This window comes from Ascidiella aspersa, chromosome 3 (genome assembly GCF_963924565.1).
Source record: "Ascidiella aspersa chromosome 3, kaAscAspe10.2, whole genome shotgun sequence".
In the NCBI taxonomy this organism is placed as follows: Eukaryota; Metazoa; Chordata; class Ascidiacea; order Phlebobranchia; family Ascidiidae; genus Ascidiella; species Ascidiella aspersa.
The window spans coordinates 15,329,567-15,351,861 of NC_139449.1; the positions used below are offsets into that span (position 1 = coordinate 15,329,567).

The following is a 22,295-nucleotide window of genomic DNA, read 5'->3' on the forward strand; positions in this document are numbered from 1 at the left end:
AAAAAACATCAAAACGAGTAGAGCCACGTACTGCAAGTGTTGGGGCGAAAGATAGACATTATTCCACAGTTTATTTTTTGTATTGTTAACATTTCATCGGCTTTAGAACGCTCCTACAGCAAAAATTACACCGGGATAAGCACACAATAGGCCTATGAGATAGCGATAGCATGATGGCTTCTTACAATTTGTTTTTTAACCAAGTAAAATTGTGGTATAGTTCGCAACGCTTCGAGTTTATTTTAATGGTACATATTTTGCATCGCAAGTAAGCCAAGTTTCCATTTTTTATACTAAGTTTAGGGCGACATTAAACTTACAAACCTCTTGTTTGACTTAGGCAACGCACAGCATAGGACAGGCTACTCGCCTGAAGGCAGTTTACTTGGTTGACTGTTGACGATACATGCAATGTGCTGTCTCTTTATTCAATAAATAGTTAAATACTCTTCTTCGAATTCAGGGCGAGCTGTTTATTTCATTACCAGAATTCAGCACGGATTTAAAGCAATTACACGTCTAGTTGCAATGCTTACCGCATATATGCGATATGCAAATGCAAAGCAACTAGAAATAGCATTTGTAAAACTGAACAAAGCAACACCAAACAATCACCGACTAAAGGTGCAAGGCGACTTCCATTTGTAAATAACAAACAATTGAATAACAAAGGCCCAAGTAAAAAGATAAAATACGAGGCGAAATACTAAAATTAATCAGAATAATAAATAGAGTATATAACCCAGCTTAAAAATGCCTTTAAGCTACTACAAGATTTGTTTTACACTGCAGAAAATAATAGTTCATAATAAACTTACACATTGACTAATAAGGAAGAAAAAAAGAACATATTCTGGGTATTATTCCAAAGCAGTGAAGTGCATTCGATGGAAACTTAAGCGAAATGTAGAGACAGTGCTTGCAAATATTGCAAGTGCAAATAATAATTTGAGTGGATGTATAAGAAAAAAAAATCCCCAAAACGAAATATTATGAAATATTAGGTTACCTTGTAAAGACATTTTTTTTAAATCAATATTTTGTTAAACTATGTTAATGTATTGAAAAGCGTAAATAGGAAATATAAGAAGACTATTATTATTATTAATATTATTGTTATTATTATTATTATTCAGCTTGAACCGCGTATTGTTTCAGTCAAATTAGGTAACTGACGATGTATTTACAGCAAAGTATTAAGAATTTTAAGAAACGATTTTATGCTTTTATACCTGTTTTAGCGAAACAGTCTAAATACCATCACTTCGTATTTTAATTAAAATTATTAAAAAGTTTCACAAGGTAATTTTGTTACATCTATAGTGCGCTACAGATACAAATAGAGTATAAAATGCAGAAGCATGAAAAAATATCCCTAAAGCTAAGCGCTGTGGTGAGCCTTGTGGTCAGAAGCATCAGACCTTACACTAGGGTGAGAAATTTTGAATGGGATTTTTTTCCGTAGGCCGCTTGTATGAAGTTAATTTGGGTTTTGTTAAATACTGCGTTGAGAGTTACAAGCAAATGTAAAAGGATAGCAAAAATATTTATCATACACTGTAAAACACAATGCCTCGATTTACTAACTTCTTTAGAGCGGTATGTGCTGTACATATGCTGTACATATTCTGTCCAAAAAAAATTCCATACCAGCCAATGTTCTTCACGTGCTTTGTCGGGTTTTGTCGAGCTCTTAATATTTGTGCATTCGTTTAATATATTGCTGTTGGTGGTAGCACTACCTTCTTGAGCCTTGAATTTTAACATTATTAAGCAACCAGCGTTGGGAAGACTTGGTGTGGTCACAAGCCTTCAAAGCGGGTTGTTGAGACGAGTTCTTATCTGGTTTGTCCATGCATTGCTCTGTGTTCACGTGCTTTAACAGTTTTGTCTGCCATAGTTAAAAGGTATAGTTCGTTTAGTATACATTTAACACATACTAACTTAAAAAAATATCACCTAACATAACAAAACAAGACAATCAAGACATGCATTTTTCTATATGATTTAGTTAACATATTAGTTACTATTGTATATCTAGTTCAAATATCAGCAAATAATCAACACATAATAAACACCGTAGCCACTCACACATTTTGTACTTGCACAAGTTCAAGTAAAAAAATACCTCGTGGTCGTAATCCCACTGTTGATTTCCCTTCATATGATGGCACTTGACCATCATGACCGGACCTCCGTGCTTAGACACATCAAGGCATATATCGTCGCATCGCAACTCATTGTTGCCGGTTAAAGCCCATACCTTGAAAAACAATCCATAAATTAAAAATCAATAGGCAACAGTATGTTGTTTAAATCAATGAATTTCTAATGGGTCAAAATTTTGTCAAAAAATATATTTTTTGGCAATTTCTCATTTTTTCGGTCAAAAATAATCGCCCAATTCATGACACAACAAAATCTTACCTACTATAAGGCAGGCATATTACGGCTCTCGGGTCTGACCCGGCCTACTTCAAATCTGGTCCGGGGTGTACATTTGCTTTCCGACCTATTACGTAGAATAATCAATAAAACGTAATTACATACTAGTACCTGATTGCCTCCCATGCCATGACAGTGGAATATTCCAACTTTGTCGTTTTCTTTTTTCCCCATTGTATCCAGGCACAATCCACCTTCCTCGTTGCGAACCTAAGCAAATGTTAGCTGCATATCAGGACTACACTCTTGAAGAGACCAACCTTACCCAATATATTTTAACTGTGTGAATGAGCAACATAGCAAAAAATACAAAATGCAAGTGTTGCAGCATATATCTATATAACAAATAAGCGGTAAAGCGGTAATACATGCGCAAAAGAGCATTATTTTCGAGTGGAAGGGTTGAAAGATCCAGTGCAAAAAAAAACATAGGCAGTATATATCACTTTCTCTAAAAACCTTTACACTTTAGATCAGCGATTTTTTTAACTTTTTGAGGTAGTTATCCTATTGTTTTGTGGTACACAACGCAGTGTCCGAATTATATTTTTAGTAAAGCAGATGTTAAACCGCATGCAACAATTCAAACTATTTTAACTTTCAAAAGTAGGTTTTTTTCACCCTTGTTTAAGTAGCGGACCCCTTTCCAAGACTATCCCTAACGAATAAATTTGCAAAACCATATGCTTACATTTATAATTTATCCTAGCGATAATTTCAATTAATCCGGCCAGCGGCATATTTTCAAGCACAGTTGAAATGTTGCCCGATGCAATTCCGAACTAAATTTCAATGAAATTTTTAACTTTTCGACAATTTATTAAGACTCTTTACAGTTTTTATTGCATAGTTCCCGTGATAATAAATCCTAACCAGTTATCTGGCCCGCGATGGTTAGGCCTTATTAGAGTTATACGGCCTTTATGAAAAACGTTTGGTGACCCCTGGTTTAATATGTAGTTTTGATAAACATTACACGGCATCACCAAAAATGTACAAAAATCACAGCTGACAACCAAACATATAATACATTTGACGGCTCTGTTTAAATTAGTACAATCAGGTTGTCGAACACACTTAAATATTCTGTCAGTTTTTAGTGGAGTGCTCTTCAACCTTTTTGGTTTGTTGAACCCCCGTTGTTGTGAAGTCATGCGCCTTGTTTACTTAAAAGGTTAACTGAGGTAAATTCGACTATGGCTGTAGGCTGCTTGCGAGTACTATTGCATGTCATAAAACAACATTTAAACATACATGGTCGTTTTCAACATACAAGGTTGTAGAACGAAAAGTGTTAAGCTTTAGATTGTAGTGTAGTGGTCACAACTTACCTCGCCCAGCGACTCGTAGCTACCTGGGATCTGCGAGTCTGGGTAGATGTTCTCAAGATACCATTTGAAAGGTTTACAGTGAAGCTTTTTGCGAAGGTTTATGCGAGAACTAATGTCACCAAATTCCTGTTTTAGAACACCTAAAAAAACACATGATAAAAAGCAACAAATCAGTGTAAGGGGGGGAACAATTACAACTGTAAAGAATGTGACTAACATGTTGTAGTAGTCGTTTCGCTACCTGCTTGTATCATCATCATCAGTTAAAAAACATTAACTAGTTATGATGATTTACTTGACCTTATTAGCTTATAAATTTATCATCTGTCAACTAAGCCTAGTCAATAATAAAAAAGCTTAAGGGGGTATAGCATTGTATTACAACTGTAAAATTATGACATGACAATCATAAAGAGTTTTTCGTTTACTTGCTATGCTTTGCAACATAGTTTTCACAGAAAAACAACAAAACTGAGAAAAAATTCATGCCAAACTAAGCAAGAGATCAAAATAAAGAGATTGATTAAATTATTTATTAATTATCAAACTGAAGACAACATTTTCGAAGAATATTAGCATATACCTGGTGTAATAATGTAGAAGAAATCCTTGTATGAGTCCATCCAAACTTCTGCAAGGCGTCGGTTGTTCTTGTTGATGATTTGTCCTGTACCACCAGGAAATGTATATGGTGTGGCTTTACGGAATACATGGCCGACATGGGAGCAAGTGACGATAAGAAGTGTACCACCACATTGCCAAATCTGCGTAAATAAATCACATAGGACAAATCAGATAGATTTATGCAATAAAAAGGAGTAGTGGGGTGGAAAGCAGGTGAAACTGAAATATGATACTCATAAACAGTGGTAGTGCAATGGTACAACATTAAACACGACTAAACAATAAGCTTCAACATTTTTCACAAATATATAAATAATAATAATAAATACCCGAAAGGACATTTCCAAGTTCTCACCACCCCATATATCCATTCCTGCATCATAGGTGCCAATCTCAGCAAAGTAATCACGGTCGATCGAAAACAAGCCACCAGCCATTGTTGGAGATCTACATATAAAAATAAATATACTGGTGCACATTTTTTCTTTTATATATCAAAAGTTTAGTTTAATTTATATTTAAATAGTAGTTAGCTTGTCAGTGTTTTTTACCACCTTTTCGTCACCCTACAACCTTTATAGCTTACAAAAACTTAACTCCAAGTTTGCTGTGTGTTGCTGTGTTAATCAGAGCCATTAAGAATTGTATTTAAATAGACAGAACATTCACATTTTTGGTACTATTGTTTAAAAACTCTAGAAGGTCAGGATTTACGCATGAAGTATGCACAACATACTAAAAGTTTAATTTTATTACGACTGTCTGAATCCAATAAATAAAAAAATAAAGTATTTAAACCATATGGTTTTCGTATGAATTGTTGAAGTCGGTAAAATGTTGTTGGAGAGATTCTATTGTGTAACATTTTTGCTACAGTAAGTTTAATTGAATAAAAAAAGTTGTTTTTGAATGTAACAAAACGTTTCTGTGAGACTTCCAAGTTAGCAACCCTTGTTTTTCTATTTGAAATCAAGTGTAATGGTGACGTCATTAACACGATGGATTTACTGGAAAAATATATTTGTTTAAACAAAACTGTTATGCTGATATATGCTTAAACCCTTGTATTATTATTTTTTGCTTGTCAGTTTTTCCTTCTAATAAATTAAGTTAGGTGCCAAATATATATTTAATATAACATTCAGATGAAATATTTTACCGGCATTTTACTGACCTGACAGGTAATGTTCTATCACCTTTCCTTCTATCCATTTCCCTCTTGGGGACAGGATACCACCGAAAGTTAAGCTTCCAGTTAAAGCCACCATAAGTCATATCGGAACCAACCATGAATTCAAATGTCTCATCACTGATAACATCTATGATAGGGCATACTACTGTGGATCTAAAGTGAACACGAATAAATTAAATGGTTAAATGTGGAATAGAATATAGAAATTAATTTCCTATAAATATTGTACAAGAATTTAAAGAGGCTTAAATTGCTGGAGAAATTTTCCATCTTGTCAACCAGGTTTGTCCTACCACACACTTATTTCCCAACCTAATATTCTACTTTGGTCTGAAGTAAGTTTACTAGCAGTTTGTTTTAGACCAGGGGTCTCAAACTCAAACATGCTGATATGCCTTTTTTTCAATTATAACTTATTCTTGTGCCAAAGTTTAGTAAACATATTTAACTAATTTTCTTTAAACTTACAAAGCTATTTTATTTAAAATATATGTACTGCGAAGTTAACTTTCTAATATTTCTTAATCGATTAAAACGGTTTGATTGTAAACACTTGATTTTAAGGAACTCAAAGGACTGGCTTAATGTAGCGTGATACAGATTACTGCATTTCAGTGTCTTTCGGTTAGGTGCCTGTGCAAATTACATTAAGTTTGTTGACACAAAATCCCCCTTATCAGTGTTCTACCAACACTGACAAACTTAGAAATGAGTATTCTTCAACAGAGTTTAGGCCACAGATGAGGTCAAGTTTCTGTATTGCATTATTTGCAGTAGTTGTCAGTAGTAAATGAAAGCGATTATATTTATTTTAGAAAGCTTTTAGTCAATTTAACACTTAATCGCGCATATTCTTTGTACCTAAATTGTTAATTTTTAAAATGTTTAACCCAGTGTTTGACTTGCGATGTACCCAGCAATAAGGTTTTTGTATTTATTGAATTGTTAGTGTTTTTATTAAAAAAAAAAAAAGCAGTTGCTGCAGAATAGTGCTCTCATTAGCTTGCTTAGCTCTCAAATCAGGCTGTAATTTTTGTCAGTGTTATATTTTTTACGAAAAATTGTAAAATAAATATTTTGGCTAAAGGAATTGTTTACATTGTTTTAATCATAAACTGCTTTTGTGGGTCATTAATTTATTCATCCTTGCATGAACATAAACCACCAGGCTTTTATAAAAACTAATGTTTACTTCAAATAAACCAATCAAACAAACCCGAAGGTTTAGATATCTTGGTTGTATACTTACAGATGATGGTCGGTCCAAATATAACATTAAAGCCAGAATTGTGCAGGCAAAAAATTGCTTCATAAACCTCAAGTTAATTTTGACAAACAAGAAATTAAATGCAAATACCCAGGTGAGAGTTCTTAAAAGTTATGTGTGGCCCGTTCTACTCTACGGGTGTGAAAGTTGAACTTTCACAAAGGAACTGAATGACAACCTGAGTGCGGCTAAGATGTGGTAACTGACAAAAATGCCACGAATATCATATACCTCCCATAAAACCAATCATGAGGTATTAATTCAGACAAATCAACAGAGATCACTGTTAAGCACAATAAAACTTTGACAACTCACGTTTTTCGGCCACATAACCAGACAACAAAAACAAAAATACATAATTTTGTGTGGCAAAATATTATGTGGTTCACCTGGACGGCAAAGAAAAATGCTTATTAATCAACTGAGGCACTTTTTAGACATCCAAGCAGAGAATATTTTTGAACTGGTAAGAAATATTCACACCTGGAGAAACCAGTGTTTCATGGCAGCCGAAGCCTGGATCAGGCATGGCACTGGATGATGATGAATGTTTACGTATGGAAACCACAAGACAGGTTAGCGATAACCCAAGAAATGACCGCGCTAGGACGAAAATTTGCAGACGGCAAGCCAACATTTTTGGCGAGTGGTATTTCGTCCCGGTGAGTGCTGATTAAAAGCCGCTCGCGGGATACTAAATTTATTTTTAATATTTTTTTCGCTAATTCTAGCATTGAGATGTACTGTCAGTGTTGAAAATATACAGGTTTAACAATTGGATTTAATTGTGTTTGATCTTTGTGTTATCTGTATGTTGTATTTCATACAGTTCTCTAGGTAAACAGCATTTATTTAAGTGGACTACAATGTAAATAAGGTTGAACTGGTATAGGAAAGCATATTTTATGCATGCACATTGATAAAATTACTCCTGATTTATCCAAAAGCATAACATGACAAAAACTGAAACAGATCCCTAAAGAAAACATTGGTGTTTAAAATGAAAATCTAAACTAAGTACTTGTCTTTAGGTTTTATTTGTATAGATTCAAGTTTGTATGATTAAGCTACACAATGCATGGAACTGTCATGTAGCTTGAAAATGAATGCCAGCGCCAAATAGGTCAAGTAAATCAAAAACATCTTAAAAAGACATTTTGATGCACACTTGTAACATCATTGATGTCCATTTACTTGACCTTTTGGCTTTGACATTTATTTTTAAGCGCAAAGATAATTACAAAATAATATGTACTAGACGAAATACCTGGGGTTGCCCAGGTTAAAACCTTTTACAATAAAAAAGCGCAATATAAGCTTATTGCAAAGATTTCAGCCTTTTGCAATAAGCGCAATATATTACATGCATTCATGCAATGCCCCGATTTTTTGTGGTTAAAAATGCATGAAGCCATTAAGCTGTTGATTGTTGATTACCATTGCTTATTATGGTGTACCATACTACCATATCCTTGTAAGTGCAAATAAATGTGTAATTTGAATTGTAACCAAAAGTAATGTTCTGTATTGTGTATAAAAAGCGTTGGGTAAACACTTTACATAATTAAGGTAGGATGTAGCCCTCGTGAAAGCAGCAACATTATTAGGCTCTACATACTGGTAAGGGCGCTGTGTACATAACAAATTCGTATACCCCGAATTATTTTTTGAGTAAGGGTTAAACAAAATGTAAAATTCCATCAAGCTGTGGCGTCTTAATGATTATTACATATTATGTTGTACTCTACGCTTGAGACACGTATTATTTCCGATGATTTAAAAGCGCAATTTACCATGTTACTCAAAGTAATGTTACGGACAGCGTAATATCATGGCTGGAGTGCTAAATAGTGCGTAAAGTGGCAAACATTTTAATTTTTCCTAAATAAAACATTTTAATTCCCTGCCTTGACTTTTTTTGTTGATTGTGCCTGAAATGGGTTAACTAAATGCTTCCCAAAAATTGGAAGTCACACCTTTTAGCCTGTGTGGATGTGACATTTAATCGGATTGCATGTTACATATTATCCAATTTATCTGCGTGACTGTGAAACATCTAATTGTTTGTCTTTGTAAACTAAAACTGCGTCCAACGCAAGTAAATCTTCTTTGACACTGAAATTGATATATAACTATATTAACTCCCGGGAAAACGATCTTGTTTATTATTGCGAGAGACGTGCTTGCAATTTAGCATGGTCTCGTACATGGAACTTGGAAAAATGCGCTGCTGATAGTCGAAACCCGATTCTACCAGAATCAATCACACATATTTCACCGTCTTGGTTTAGTTTACGCCTGAAGTTAACGATTGTACACTAAGCGTTTTCTGCGCCTGTGTTCGCTTTACGTCGTAAAAGTTCGCTTTTGCTGAATGTTAATTGGCTGTGTCTGATTAATTTTTAGGATGTCATACCCATCACTAGTTTATGAAGTTATTATTTATTAACGATAGACAGAAACTAGGGGAATTCCCTAAGTTAATAATTCGGGACCCCCTTTTTGATTTTCTGGATACGCTCCTGAGTTACAGCAATGTATACTCCAATAAAAGAATATACATACTTGTCTTTGGCTATTTCAGTTAACAGTGGTTCCAGCCATCCCTCTGTGCACTCACAATGTGCATCAAGAAATGTAATAACTTGGCCCACAGAAGCAGCAGCCCCCTTAAGGCGAGCTCTTATCAAACCAGATCTTTTTCCCATCCTCAGCACATGTACGGGTACTGGAAGCTTTTCAACATATTTCTCTAATTTCTTTCCCAAAAAATCTTTAAAACAGGTAAATATAAGTATAGGTAACTAGAATCGAGAAAGGGAACATTTACGAACATTTAAAGTACAAATTAACAACTCTCAGACCACAAATTAAAAAATAATAATATTACACATATTACTCAATCATATATACACACACACTTGTGTTTAACTATTGTGATCTAGCCCTTCTAAAAAGGGCTAAATTAAGCTGCTTCCTGACCGACAATTACAGCTTATGATATCAAAAGTACACTTAGTCTGCAATGGCTTTCGGTGTACTAAACATATCATTTATGTAATTTTTTTGTTACAGTACCTCTTTCACTCTCATCATCCACCAAAATAATCTCTTCCAGTAAGTGCCGGGGAGACCTGTTAATTATACTGTGGACTGTACGTAACAAAGTCGACCAGGCTTCATTATGAAAAACAATTACTACGGAAGTTTTGGGTAAAATATCAGGATACTTCTTTGTTTTGCACCTTTAAAAAAAGTTTTTAGATGCAACTAAAGAGTAAAGAACAGCATGTGGCCTTGCCTTTGGTTTTGGTTATCAGATCTATTTGCTCTTTTTGTTGTTCTCTGACAAACTACAATAACCTACAAATTCAATATTCTGGAAAAATTGAGATGACCATGAACTATGTAAACAAACCAAAATAGAAGGCAGTTTAAATCATTGGTTAAAATAATGATGTAGGGCTAAAATTGATAAAGCATGCCAACAACTTTTGGGAGGGTTATTTAGTCTGACGAATGCTGACTGCTGACAATTTTAATACAATATCAACCTTTAACATTATGTATAACTTGAGATTTTCTAGGAAAATGCTTACCCTTCCATTCGAACATCAGGCAGGCTGCGATTTAAAGATATCATTTCAGAAGCCATAAGATTGAATTGATTAATTTTGAACATTTTCTTTTTCTCCTCTTCTTTTTCTTTTGGTATGATGACAGCTTTTCCCATTTCACCAGGACCATTGGAATTAAATCCAAAATTTGGCAATGCTGTAAAATACTCATGTATTTCAGAAAAAACACCTAAAAGTTTAAACTAAACATAAATTATGTGTAAAAACACAAACCATTTTCAATAGCTGGTAATACACGCTTGGACAAAAAGTTTCCACCTTCATTTTCTTTGTCACAGTTTGATTTGCAATCAGTAAAGTTTAATAAAAAGAAGACGTCAATCATGAACCAAAAGAGAGATGTTGCAAGAATAATCTATCAAATAAAACTAATGGTTTTTTAGTTGTTATAGGCAAACTACCAACACACTGTAACTGTTCTTAAGAAACTAATTTTGCACTCTTGCATATCACTAAAACAGAGCATTGTGCCACTTAATTCCGTTGTTAGCACATTGTTCTTTAGTGAAGCTGGGGTATTCTTGGCCCTACATAAGACACATTAGTGGCCTACTCAGCACACAATAGACCTTTGCGCTGTCTGAACAAGATGTAACTGACTGTTTTTACACTATACAATAGTCACAATGTTTAAATAAATCAAAAAAATATGTGCAGTAGGCACATAACAGAGATTTGCATCTGGCATTTATAGGCCAATTTATTGGAAATTGCAAATGTCATCTTGTCATTTGTTATTTAACTGGAACTGTGGCTATTGAGTACTTCGTAAAATATTAAATAACCTATATACCTAGTAGAAATGTTCAAAGTAGAATCACAGGGGATTCTAGAATAGGTTTTGAATCAGGAATAACAAATCGAGAATATTGAATTCTACTATATTTTTTTAATAATTATTCAACTTTTTTTTAAAGGCAGTCGGTGGGGATGTGCAAAATAGAATATGAAATTTGTAGATTTGAATCCAAATTGGATTTGAATCCTATTTTGCAGTTTATTTTGTGCAATTGGAACCGAGTTTAGATCAAGGCGTGTGCTTACTTTAAATGTATTTATGTAGTGTGGCGTCAGGGATTTTTCAAACGACCAACTACTTTGAGTTTGCAATTTGCTTGGAAAAAGTTACAAAAGAAACATTCCCTGGTAAAACGCGCTACAAGTTTACTTAAGGTTAACTTTAGGCCAATAATCAGAAATTTATGCACAGTGTAATTGTCAAGTAAATGCATTACTGGCAATAGTAACCTTGTGTTGTTTGGAGCACATTATTTGACTGTACAACTGATACATTTGTAGTTAAGTAGAACTGACACACAACCATGATTTATAAAACTTCACTGAATTGCTGAAGAATTCCTTGTATTACATTGTGTATATATGGAAAAATAATTTTTATATAGTTATGCATTACAGTTTACACAACTGCTTCAAATGGCAGTTGTTTGGAATGGTAAACATTTCGGAGATTATTTTTTATGACAATATATACATGTTAACAAAATGTTTGGTGATTAAATGCTGTCACTGTAGGCCCTGTAGTTGTAGGTTGTTTTATGATGAATCTCCCCTTTCCCACAACACAAACAAAACACAAAATGATTACTAAACACATCCTAGGATTCAACATTCTGGATTCATTATTCTGAATTTAAAATCAATATTCTAGAATACCCTGGGATTTTACTTTGAACATCCCTAGCGGTGGGAGAGATTTATCATAATATACTCCATAGTTACAGCAATTAATCGCAAAACACATTGCTGACATATGTATTTTGTAATAAAAAAGTAATCTTCTAATCTAAATGGTTAAAATTCCAAGCAACAGGGATTCAAAGCAGTTGTATACACTGTGATACATAAAAAAACAAACATGAGGCATGATAGAAATACCAGGTTGTTGCCAAAACAGTCTGTTCTATAAAACACTGTTGTGTTTTACTTTTACTTTACTATAAACAGGGTTGGGATTTTGCACTCACCCGCACGCCAATGAGAGTACAAATCACTCTGGGCGAATGCTGCTTTCTCTCACTCTCGCAACTCACTTAGGCGAGAAATTTCATACGTTGGTGTAGACAACTTGTGTTTAACACCACTAATAAACGAAATATTACTTCGCATTTCCTGAAAACACTAATTGTTTAACTTGAACATTGTTAATTTTTAAATGTTTAACCCAGTCGTTGATGCCTTTGGAAAAGTTAAGTGGACTTGCGATGTACGCAGGAATAAGAATTTTACTTTTTTGTATTTATTGAATTGTTTGTCTTAGAAAGTTATACGCAATTGCTGCATGCGGTTCGACGCCCTTGAAAAATGTAAACCACCAAATATAGGGGGTCGCGCATCACAAAATTTCTGGTACATGTGGTTGTTAACTTTGTGAATGAATAGTTTTGTAGTAAATTTACAAATATTTTGTCAGTATTTGCTGTTCAACCAGTAACTATATAGTGTTAGGCGAAATACTGCATTTTATTTCTGGGTCGGCCGTAGCTACTAAATTCCCGAAACAGTATACAGTGCAAGTGGTGCATAGAGCATTTTGAGAAAATAAAACATCAATCAACTTCCAAAAATACAAAAAAATATCAAAGGGTGCAAATGTTTTAAGCCAGAATTGATGCTCATCACAAGCAAAGTGAAGCCCATCCATTAGCTCGTTTGTGTCATGACTTCAGAGCAAAAATATAAACAGCCACAGCTCCTGCTCAAATAGCACTGAATCACTTTAATGAGCAATACAGCAAAAGAATGGGCAATTTATTCAGAAAAGCTCATGCTATTGCTAAGCACAGAAGACTAATCTGCAATTACACTTGATAGCGTGAACTAGATAAGACAAAGGGTGCTGATAGCGGCAAATCCTATCGCAGCAGAAAATCATGCAAGACCTTTGTAAAAGAAATTGCTACAATTTGCAAAGAAATAAAAGCAACACAAAATAAATTGAAATTCTTCAGTATAACCTGTGATGGTGCAACAGAAAGCAGAATAACGGAGCAGACATCCGTTCAAGCTGGTAGAATCTTGCCAGGCGTCTGGTGATGAGCATTTTTGGGCTAAATTCTTTGTTGTTTTTTATCGCGCCCTAGAATTAAATGATGTGTTCGCCTAAGGAATCTATCAACCTTGCCATGTTTAGACGATAAACAAGAGTGTTAACAAGTAAATGAATTAGCAAAAAGTTGCGCCGTAGGTAGGGATGTTCAAAGTAGAATCCCAAGGTATTCTATAATAATAGGTTTCGAATCTAGAATAACGAATCCAGAATAGCGAATCCTAGTATATTTTTATTAAATTATCTAACCTTGGTTTTGTTTGTGGAAGGGATTAATCTTAATCTACCCCACAGGGCCTACAATCACAGCAATAAATCGCCCAAACAATTTGCTAACATGTGTACATTATAATAAAAAAATCTCCCATATGTTTAACATTCTTAACAACTGTCATTTGAAGCAGTTCTGTAAACTGTATTATGTCAACTGTCCAGGTTGTTGCCAAAACTTATATTTTTGCCAATAGTGAGTACAATGAAACACTGCACACAGAAGTCTATTCGGTCCTGTTTTTTAAGGCATTGTTGGGTTTTAGTGCTTCTTTTTTGACTAACATGATCTGCTATGCAGTCAAATAATGTACTGCAAAGAATACAAAGTTACTATTGACATAACGAATTCTTGACAATTACGCTGTGCATAACTGCATAACCTCGCTGAATATTGGCCTAAAGTTGATCTTAAGTAACCCTATAGCGCATTTTGTAGACGGCCAGCTCGTTTTACAACGTAATATTACTTTTGCAACTTAACGCATTTAGGGCAATTGCGAACTCCACACCAGACATTACACGTTAGTCGCTCGCCCAATAATGCTTGATTGACACTTAATTATTTGACAAACGTTATCGCGAGACGCGATAATTGGTCGCCCAAAAAAACGCTGACACTGCACTACCAGGTTATATTTAAAGCAAGCACTATAAATTGGTCGCCGCAGCGACAGGCCAACTTACCACACGCGTTTGTACAATTAGGCACAACAATCGGCGGTAAAACATTAAATTATATCGGTTCCAATTACCCGAAATAAACGGCAGAATTGGATTCGAATCCCATCTGGATGAAACGATATTTATAATCCAAGTTATTAGAAATTGTTTTTTGAAATTAGAGTCACACAGTGAAGTGCAACATACCATAGTATGGATCGCACCTTTGGGAAAATATATATTCTTGAGAGACATAGGAGGCAGGAGTTTGCGCAAAGTGCGAAAATTTTTGCGTTTACATAATTAAAATAGCCAAAGAAGTACTGTCAAATCAAAGTAAAACTGCAAATACACAACAATTCTATCAAAATTTAGTACTTTCTAAACTAATAATCAATCTATATGCTTAACACTGGCCTTTCCCTGCTAAACAACGTGCTTCGTACTTTCGTAACTTTTTTTAGAATGGCACAAAAAAATTAATTTTTGCTAATTTTAGTGCATAATGTTCCTACATATAAAGCATTTTGAAAATATATTTGTTGGAATATGTGTAGAACAAGCACAAGTTCTTTTTGGAAAATCGATCTTTCAAAAAAAATTCAAAACAAAATTCAAAAAAGAAAATTTAATTTAAAAAAAAAAAACTTTTATTTTGGCCAATTTCTTCGGTTTTCTGTCTGATGCTTCAGCCGACATAGTCACCAAGTTGCCAGCTTTCTGCCATACTGCATCCGTTTATGTCCGCTATAGCGTTAGGGGCTTGGAAGGTTAGCTGGCTTTGGCTGTGATGGAGCACCATGCCTGAGGACAGTATCATGAAAGCCCGATTTTGAAAAAGTGCAGTGACTGGTCTCAGACATCTTTATAAGTTTTTTGTAACTTCAGGCAGTGTGATGTGCAGCTTTCCACCAAATTTTTAAGCTTTGAAATAAACGACCAGACTTTATAAAAACTAATGTTGTATAGAAAACCACAAGACAGGTTAACGACAACCCAAAAAAAGACTGTGCTAGGATGGAAATTCGCAGATGGCATGCCAACATTTTCGGTGAGTTATATTTCGTCTGCGTGAGTGGTGATTAATAGCCGTTCGCCCGACTGGCGAGTCTGTTGCAAATATTACAAAGTTACTGAGCACTATCAGTAGGGATGTTCAAAGTAGAATATTGAATCCTTGGATTCGAGTCCAGATGAGATTCAAATCCAATTCTGCCGTTTATTTCGGGTAATTGGAACCGATATAATTTAATGTATTACCGCCGATTGTTGCGCCTAATTGTACAAACGCGTGTGGTAAGTTGGCCTGTCGCTGCATCGACCAATTTATAGTGATTGCTTTAAATGTAACCAGTTAGTGCAGCGTCAGCGTTTTTTCGGGCGACCAATTACTTCGCGTCTCGCGATAACGTTCGTCTAATAATTAGGTGTCAATCAAGCATTATTGGGCGAGCGACTAACGTGTAATTTCAGGTGGGGAGTTCCAAATTTCCCTAAATGCGTTAAGTTGCAAACGTAACATTACGTTGTAAGAGGTGCTGGGTCGACCAAATGCGCTATAGGGTTACTTAAGGACAACTTTAGGCCAATATTCAGCGAGGTTATACAGTAATGCACAGCGTAATTGTCAAGTATTCGTTATGTCAATAGTAATTTATTCTTTGCAGTACATTATTTGACTGCATAACAGATCATTTTAGTCAAAAAAAGAAGCACAAAAACCCAACAATGCTTTAAAAACAGGGCCGAATTGCTAAAGAGTTCTGTGTTCGGTGTTGCATTGTACTTATTATTGGCAAAAATATAAGTTTTGGCAACAACTTGGACAGTGTACAAATTACAGTTTACACGACTGCTTCAAATGACAGTTGTTAAGAATGTTAAACACATGGGAGATTTTTTTATTATAATGTACACATGTTAGCAAAAAATCCCTTCCCCAAACGAAATCGAGGTTAAATAATTTAATAAAAAAATATACCAGGATTCGATTTTCTGGATTCGTTATTCTAGATTCGAAACCTATTATTCTAGAACACCTTGGTATTCTACTTTGAACATCCCTAACTATCAGAATGCATAACCAATACTTATCAATTATGCTGTATGTAGGGATGTTCAACGTAGAATCCCAAGGTATTCTAGAATAATAGATTTCGAATCTAGAATAACGAATCCAGAATAACGAATCCTAGTATATTTTTATTAAATTATTTAACCTCGATTTTCTTTGGGGGAGGGATTAATCTTAATATACCCTACTTGACGCAGTTGTGTAAACTGTAATACATGTCCAGGTTGTTGAAAACTTTATATTATGCCAAATGCCAATATTATAGTAAGTAGAATGCAACACTGTCACTGCACAATGAACTCTTTAGCAATTCGGTCTTGTTTTTTAAAACATTGTTGGGTCTTAGGGTTCTTATATCAGTTCCAATTACCCGAAATAAACGGCAGAATTGGATTCAAATCCAAGGATTCGATATTCTACTTTGAACATCCCTAGCTGTACGTAACCTTGCTACTGGCTTTAAGTGGACCTTAGATTTTTGGCGAACTCCAGCACATTTTAACATAGAATGTTACTTTCAAACTTTACTTGTTTAAGGAAATTGGGACTCTGCACCTGGCATTACACATTAGCTGCTCGCTCAATAACACTTGATTGACATTTAAGATTAGGTGAAGGTTATCGCATTTGTAATTGGTTGCCAGAAAAATGTGACGCTGCACTACATGAAGACATTTATTAATTTAAAGCAAGCACTATAAATGTGTCACCACAGCAATGAACCTTATCCAAACTTGCCACTTGTGTATGCACAATTAAATGCAACCATTTGTGGTTCCTGTCGCTTTTAAAAAATATATGAGATTGAATTGTGTGAAATGAACCTTACATTGTGAAAAAATATTTTCCTGTGAATAGGAAAGGGTTTCCAACTCATGATGTATAAGATGTGTTTTTCTTGTACAGGGTCTTAGGCATCTTATGCCAGCTAAAGTTTTGAAAAATAACACAGCCAGCATATGTCAAACAAGAGTAAACTAATACAAACAAGTTACTTACTTTGCAGTGCTGAAATTTTCTTGGTCTGTACCGAAACATAACTTCCCATGGATTGAAAAACCAAGACTATGGATTGGCCAAATATTGTTTGTAGAGAAACACAGATATTTTGCATGTGATTTTTATGTTACACATTTATAGTTGTAAGATTTTAATTTGAAAAATTTCTGAAAAGTATGGTAACTTTAGGGCTGACAGTCTTACACATTACTTATGTAGTAACTTAACCAAGAGATTATTTTTACTAACAAAATAAGTAAAAGTCATCTGTTAGGTTAAAAGCATTCCTAAGTCAAAATTAAAATTTTCTACAAAATACACCACCATAGTATTGCAAAGGTTATGTTGCTTTGCATGTGTGGTTTTGTTAAACACTAATTAAATTTGTATTGCAGTATGTTTAGGTCACATTCTTAATGGTAGCTTGAATGAAGCGAATGCACATTTCCACTCCTATGTAGGAGTATCCTGCGCAATTTATCGTCGACAGGTCTGTCTTGGATTAACTTTAATTTTCATATTTGGTAAAACAGCAGGCAATTTATTGTCATTTGTGTCTTCATGAAACAAGGCACTAACATTTTTGGTCAATAGATTTGTGGAAATGCGTACATCCACCAATTAACCAAAAACATATCGCCTTGTCTTCCTGGAAACTTTAGCACTATCTACATGTAAAAGCTGCTCCACAGTCCACATGAGCACGTTAAACAGAGAGCCAAAGTTGATGGATAAAATAAATATAAACTTGGGTCCGCGGACCAACTCTGGTCCTTGCAACAGTTTCAGAGGGTCCACATAGTCTTTGGGTTTTTAAACATAAGAGTTTTAGACTATGTTTTCAACATTGTCTGTCATCATTATTAGTCCATATTTATACTTTATTATTCGATAATATAGCATGTTTTATTATATCTCTTGTTACATCATAAAGCATATATCATGCTGTACTACCTGCTTATCAGAGAATGGTTTGCATTAGTTAGAAATAGGGTTCCTCTCCGAGAATGTTTCGAAGAGAAATTCACGAGATTTACCGGGAATAACAATCCAGAATCTAGGGAAATATTTTTATACTACCGGTTATTCGGCAACATAGCAAAACTTTAAAAATCTTGTCGTTTTTGACTACTATAAAGAAAAAAACATGTAAAAACTATTAAAGTCGTTGCCTGAGTTGCTTTACTTGCGCTCACCACCGGACAAAACTTAACTAAACTTATTTTACCAATAAAAGTGCACCCTGCATGAGCTTGTTTACTAATAAAAACAAAGAGTTCATACGAGAAGGTCTTGTAAGATTGCAAAGGCAATACTACAGAACATAAATGAGCTACATTAAATGTTTGGAACTATTATAAAGTAATTTTGAACATTATAATGGATGTAATTAGGACACAAATTTTCGTGTGATCCTGGGAATTTTTATTTTTCAATCCCGTTTTTCGGGAGTCAAAAAATCAGAAAAAAGAGGAACCCTAGTTAGAAAGTTGGGCGCTGGTCTACAATCCTACCACAATGTTAAATTAATTATTAAGCAATGCACAATACGTGGGTTAGGGTGTCGGTTAGTGTTTGGGTGTGGGTAGGTCAAGCAATATTGGGCGCTCTTTCACTATTGTACGTAAAAAGTTATGCAAAAAAAATAATAATAATAATACCGCATACCACAACGCATATTGTTTGGGTTAGGGTTAGCGTTTGGGTGAGGGTGTGTCAAGTAATATTATGTTTATTATTAATAATAACTTGACCCACCCTCAACTAAACGCTAACCCGCACCCTAACCCAAACAATATGTGTTGTGGTATGCGGCATTTGAATAAATTTTTTTTTTTATTAATTTTTACGTACAATAGTGAAAGAGCGCCTAATATTGTTTAACACTATTACTGGACTCACCCAAACCCAAACGCTAACCGGCACCCTAACCCTAATAATGTTCGTTACATGGTAGGATTCTAGACGAGCGCCGAAAGTTGTTACATTAGAAAGTATAATGACTGCACTAGTGTTCTACAAGTAACATGGGCCAACTGGCCTTTTTTCAAGGGCCGCGAAATATCAAAATAATTGCCAAGGACCCACCACGCAAATTTTTAGAAAAGTTTGGGAACCGCTGTTCTAGACAAATAAATTTATAAATATGAATATTAATATTCAGCCATTGTTGAGTTTTCCCGATGAAACAACAATACAAGTTCTCATACCTGCTTAAGTTCAACATATAGCCTTTCAAGTCCCAACAGGGGTTGTGACTTTTTATTGACACCCTGTTAGTGTCACCGAATTGCTGACACCTGTCACCGATTCCACGACAACCTGTCATTAATTCGGTGACACCCAAATACCCTGACATAACTTTAGAGAAAAGAAATATATTATATTGTTATTATATATAATATTATATTGCTAATTTACCTACAAAAGACCAAACGAAAAATCTGCGGCCAAGCGCATTCTGAAAAGGCCGAATTTGTCGGTTTGGCCGTAAAACCCCAATATGGCAAACCTACGTACAATATCGAAGTTTGTAAAAAAGTAATTTGCAACTTTTAGTACGCTATTACACCACGCCTGAGAATTTAAAATGTATTGACCACAGATCCTTAAAGATAATTTCTGTTGAAACACATGACGCATAGACTGCAGTTTACACCCGTGAGTTTTCGACGCTCCTCTATGAAACTTCTTTTAACGAAAAAGGCTATCGGGCTCCGCACACATAGGCCTACTGCAGGAGTCGGCATGAGATGTTTTGCGGGACACACCAAATGATTCAACGCGCATGTTATATCACCTTAAGATTTTTTTTACTTTGTAGTGCCTTTAAGCCCGTTGGCAACTGTATTTAAATTGCTATTTTTGGCGCGTGTAGTCTTTCAAAACTGCAGTCTTTCTGGCCATACAGCTATTAAGACGCATATGTGGACATAGCCTACGGCTGTAGGGTTAATACTCAAAGGCCATAGATCAACGTTTTTAACAACAAAATTATCTTGATTTATCACGTTATATCATGCAATGTGCTGCGCTGTGCGCCTATCGCTTCGTTTTAAATGAGAAGTGCAAATCTTTTAGCTATTGAAGGACACGTTAGCAGTCTTTATTTTTCGTACAGCCGCCAGTATGGATGTCCAACAATATCGGGTCGGAACAGATGCCAAGTGATAGTGTAGTGACTCTGTACCTAGTATCGATACTCGTCCGTTACTAGGTGTTATCGGCGCCAATCCGATCTAATTTATTTAAGCTTTAGAAGCACGAACGACTGTGGAGTGCAATTGCAACTGAAGTTTAGTTAATCGCTTTAATCACGAAAAAAAGTAAAAACATTTCAGGAGGAAACTTGACGCATTGGGCAAATTATTAGCACATTTGACTCCTCGAACGAATGGCTGCTGAAATAACGTAAAAAGTTTACATAAACCACAATAAATCGTACATTGCGTTTATATGCAAAAACAGCAAACAATGCCTTAATTAGATGATTTTGGCTAAAAAGATTCTCTTGTAATTTTTTCTACTTGCCATATTATATTGTAATATGGAAGAAGATTCGCGCTAACGGCAAAAATTATTTGCTTTTATGTACGGTAGTTAGCGTTAGGATAAAATATAATTTAGTCAGAGCATCGCCTCGTCTGATCTGAAACCGCCCCCTGGTAATGGCGTCATTTGGTATCAGATCACATACTTTCTGCAAAATAGTGCTGTTTTGGAATGAAATTTATAGTATCGCACATCTCTAAGCCTCCAGTGATTATATGTCATGATAAAATAATTATGTTATTACTAATAGGCTATTATCCAGATTTGTTTTCACCTAAATAATAACAAAATATACGCGTTGGTACCAAGCTCGTCAAGGGTCTTCGTTATAGCTTCAAACCGCTTGCACGAATGGGGTCGACATATCACCATAGGAATTTACGTGAGCATGCGTATAAATTGAACTAAATTAATGACGTAGGTGCATAACTTTAAAAATTATGGCAAGTAAGTAACAGACATATAATTTACATACATTACAATTAAGTTAAGGTTTAAACACACTGTTGCACACCAGAGGCGCCCGCAGAAAAATTTCCAGGGGGGCAATCAGGGGCGTATCCAGAAAATCTTATAGGGGGTCCTGAATTTTCAACTTAGGTAATTCCCCTTATTTCCGTCTATAACGTTTATGACTAATAACGTCATAAAATAGTGACGGTATGACGTCATAAAATGGTGATTGCAAGACGTCTGTCGCAAACTTGTAGGTGAGATATCCTAAAGTTGCTTTTCTGTGATGACAAACTTAGAATATGCCTAAAGAGCATAATTTTGCGATAACTATTATTACATAAAAATGGAGACTTTCAAACGCGCACGACAGTCACCATTATACTTCCTTTTAAGAATCTGCTTCAGTTAAACCAGGGGCGTGCAACCTGTGGCCCGCGGAACCAAAATATGTGGCCCACGGCTTGCTTTGGTTTTTCGCCCGCAACACAAAACATTCGGGCAACTGTTAAACTTTTGAAACTTCCTGGCTCTTCTTAAGTCTAGGTCACCATATAGCATGTCAATTTTTAGTTTATGAGGATAACCACGTTACGAGGTGGCGATAGCTTACATTACCGCCAACGGTCATTTTGACCGTAAAGCAAATTCTAATTCATACACGATTAAAATCGCCTCAAACGCTATCCGTTTGTTGTGATATGGTTTTAAAACAACCAT

At 35.1% G+C, this 22,295-nt stretch overlaps 1 protein-coding gene across 1 annotated transcript; it reads right to left on the minus strand.

The window, feature by feature from the left end:
- Positions 1-431: 431 nt before the first annotated feature.
- Positions 432-17,732, minus strand: LOC146160362 (polypeptide N-acetylgalactosaminyltransferase 1-like). The gene is made up of 12 exons (XM_083385473.1): positions 17,571-17,732; positions 10,711-10,852; positions 10,459-10,633; positions 9,938-10,104; positions 9,425-9,632; positions 5,575-5,745; positions 4,730-4,847; positions 4,360-4,540; positions 3,777-3,916; positions 2,557-2,655; positions 2,129-2,263; positions 432-1,891 (listed from the first exon to the last, which is right to left on the minus strand). The coding sequence occupies exons 1-12, from the start codon at positions 17,607-17,609 to the stop codon at positions 1,739-1,741; spliced, it is 1,728 nt and encodes a 575-aa protein (XP_083241599.1). The 5' UTR covers positions 17,610-17,732; the 3' UTR covers positions 432-1,738.
- Between the last annotated feature and the right edge of the window lie 4,563 nt (positions 17,733-22,295).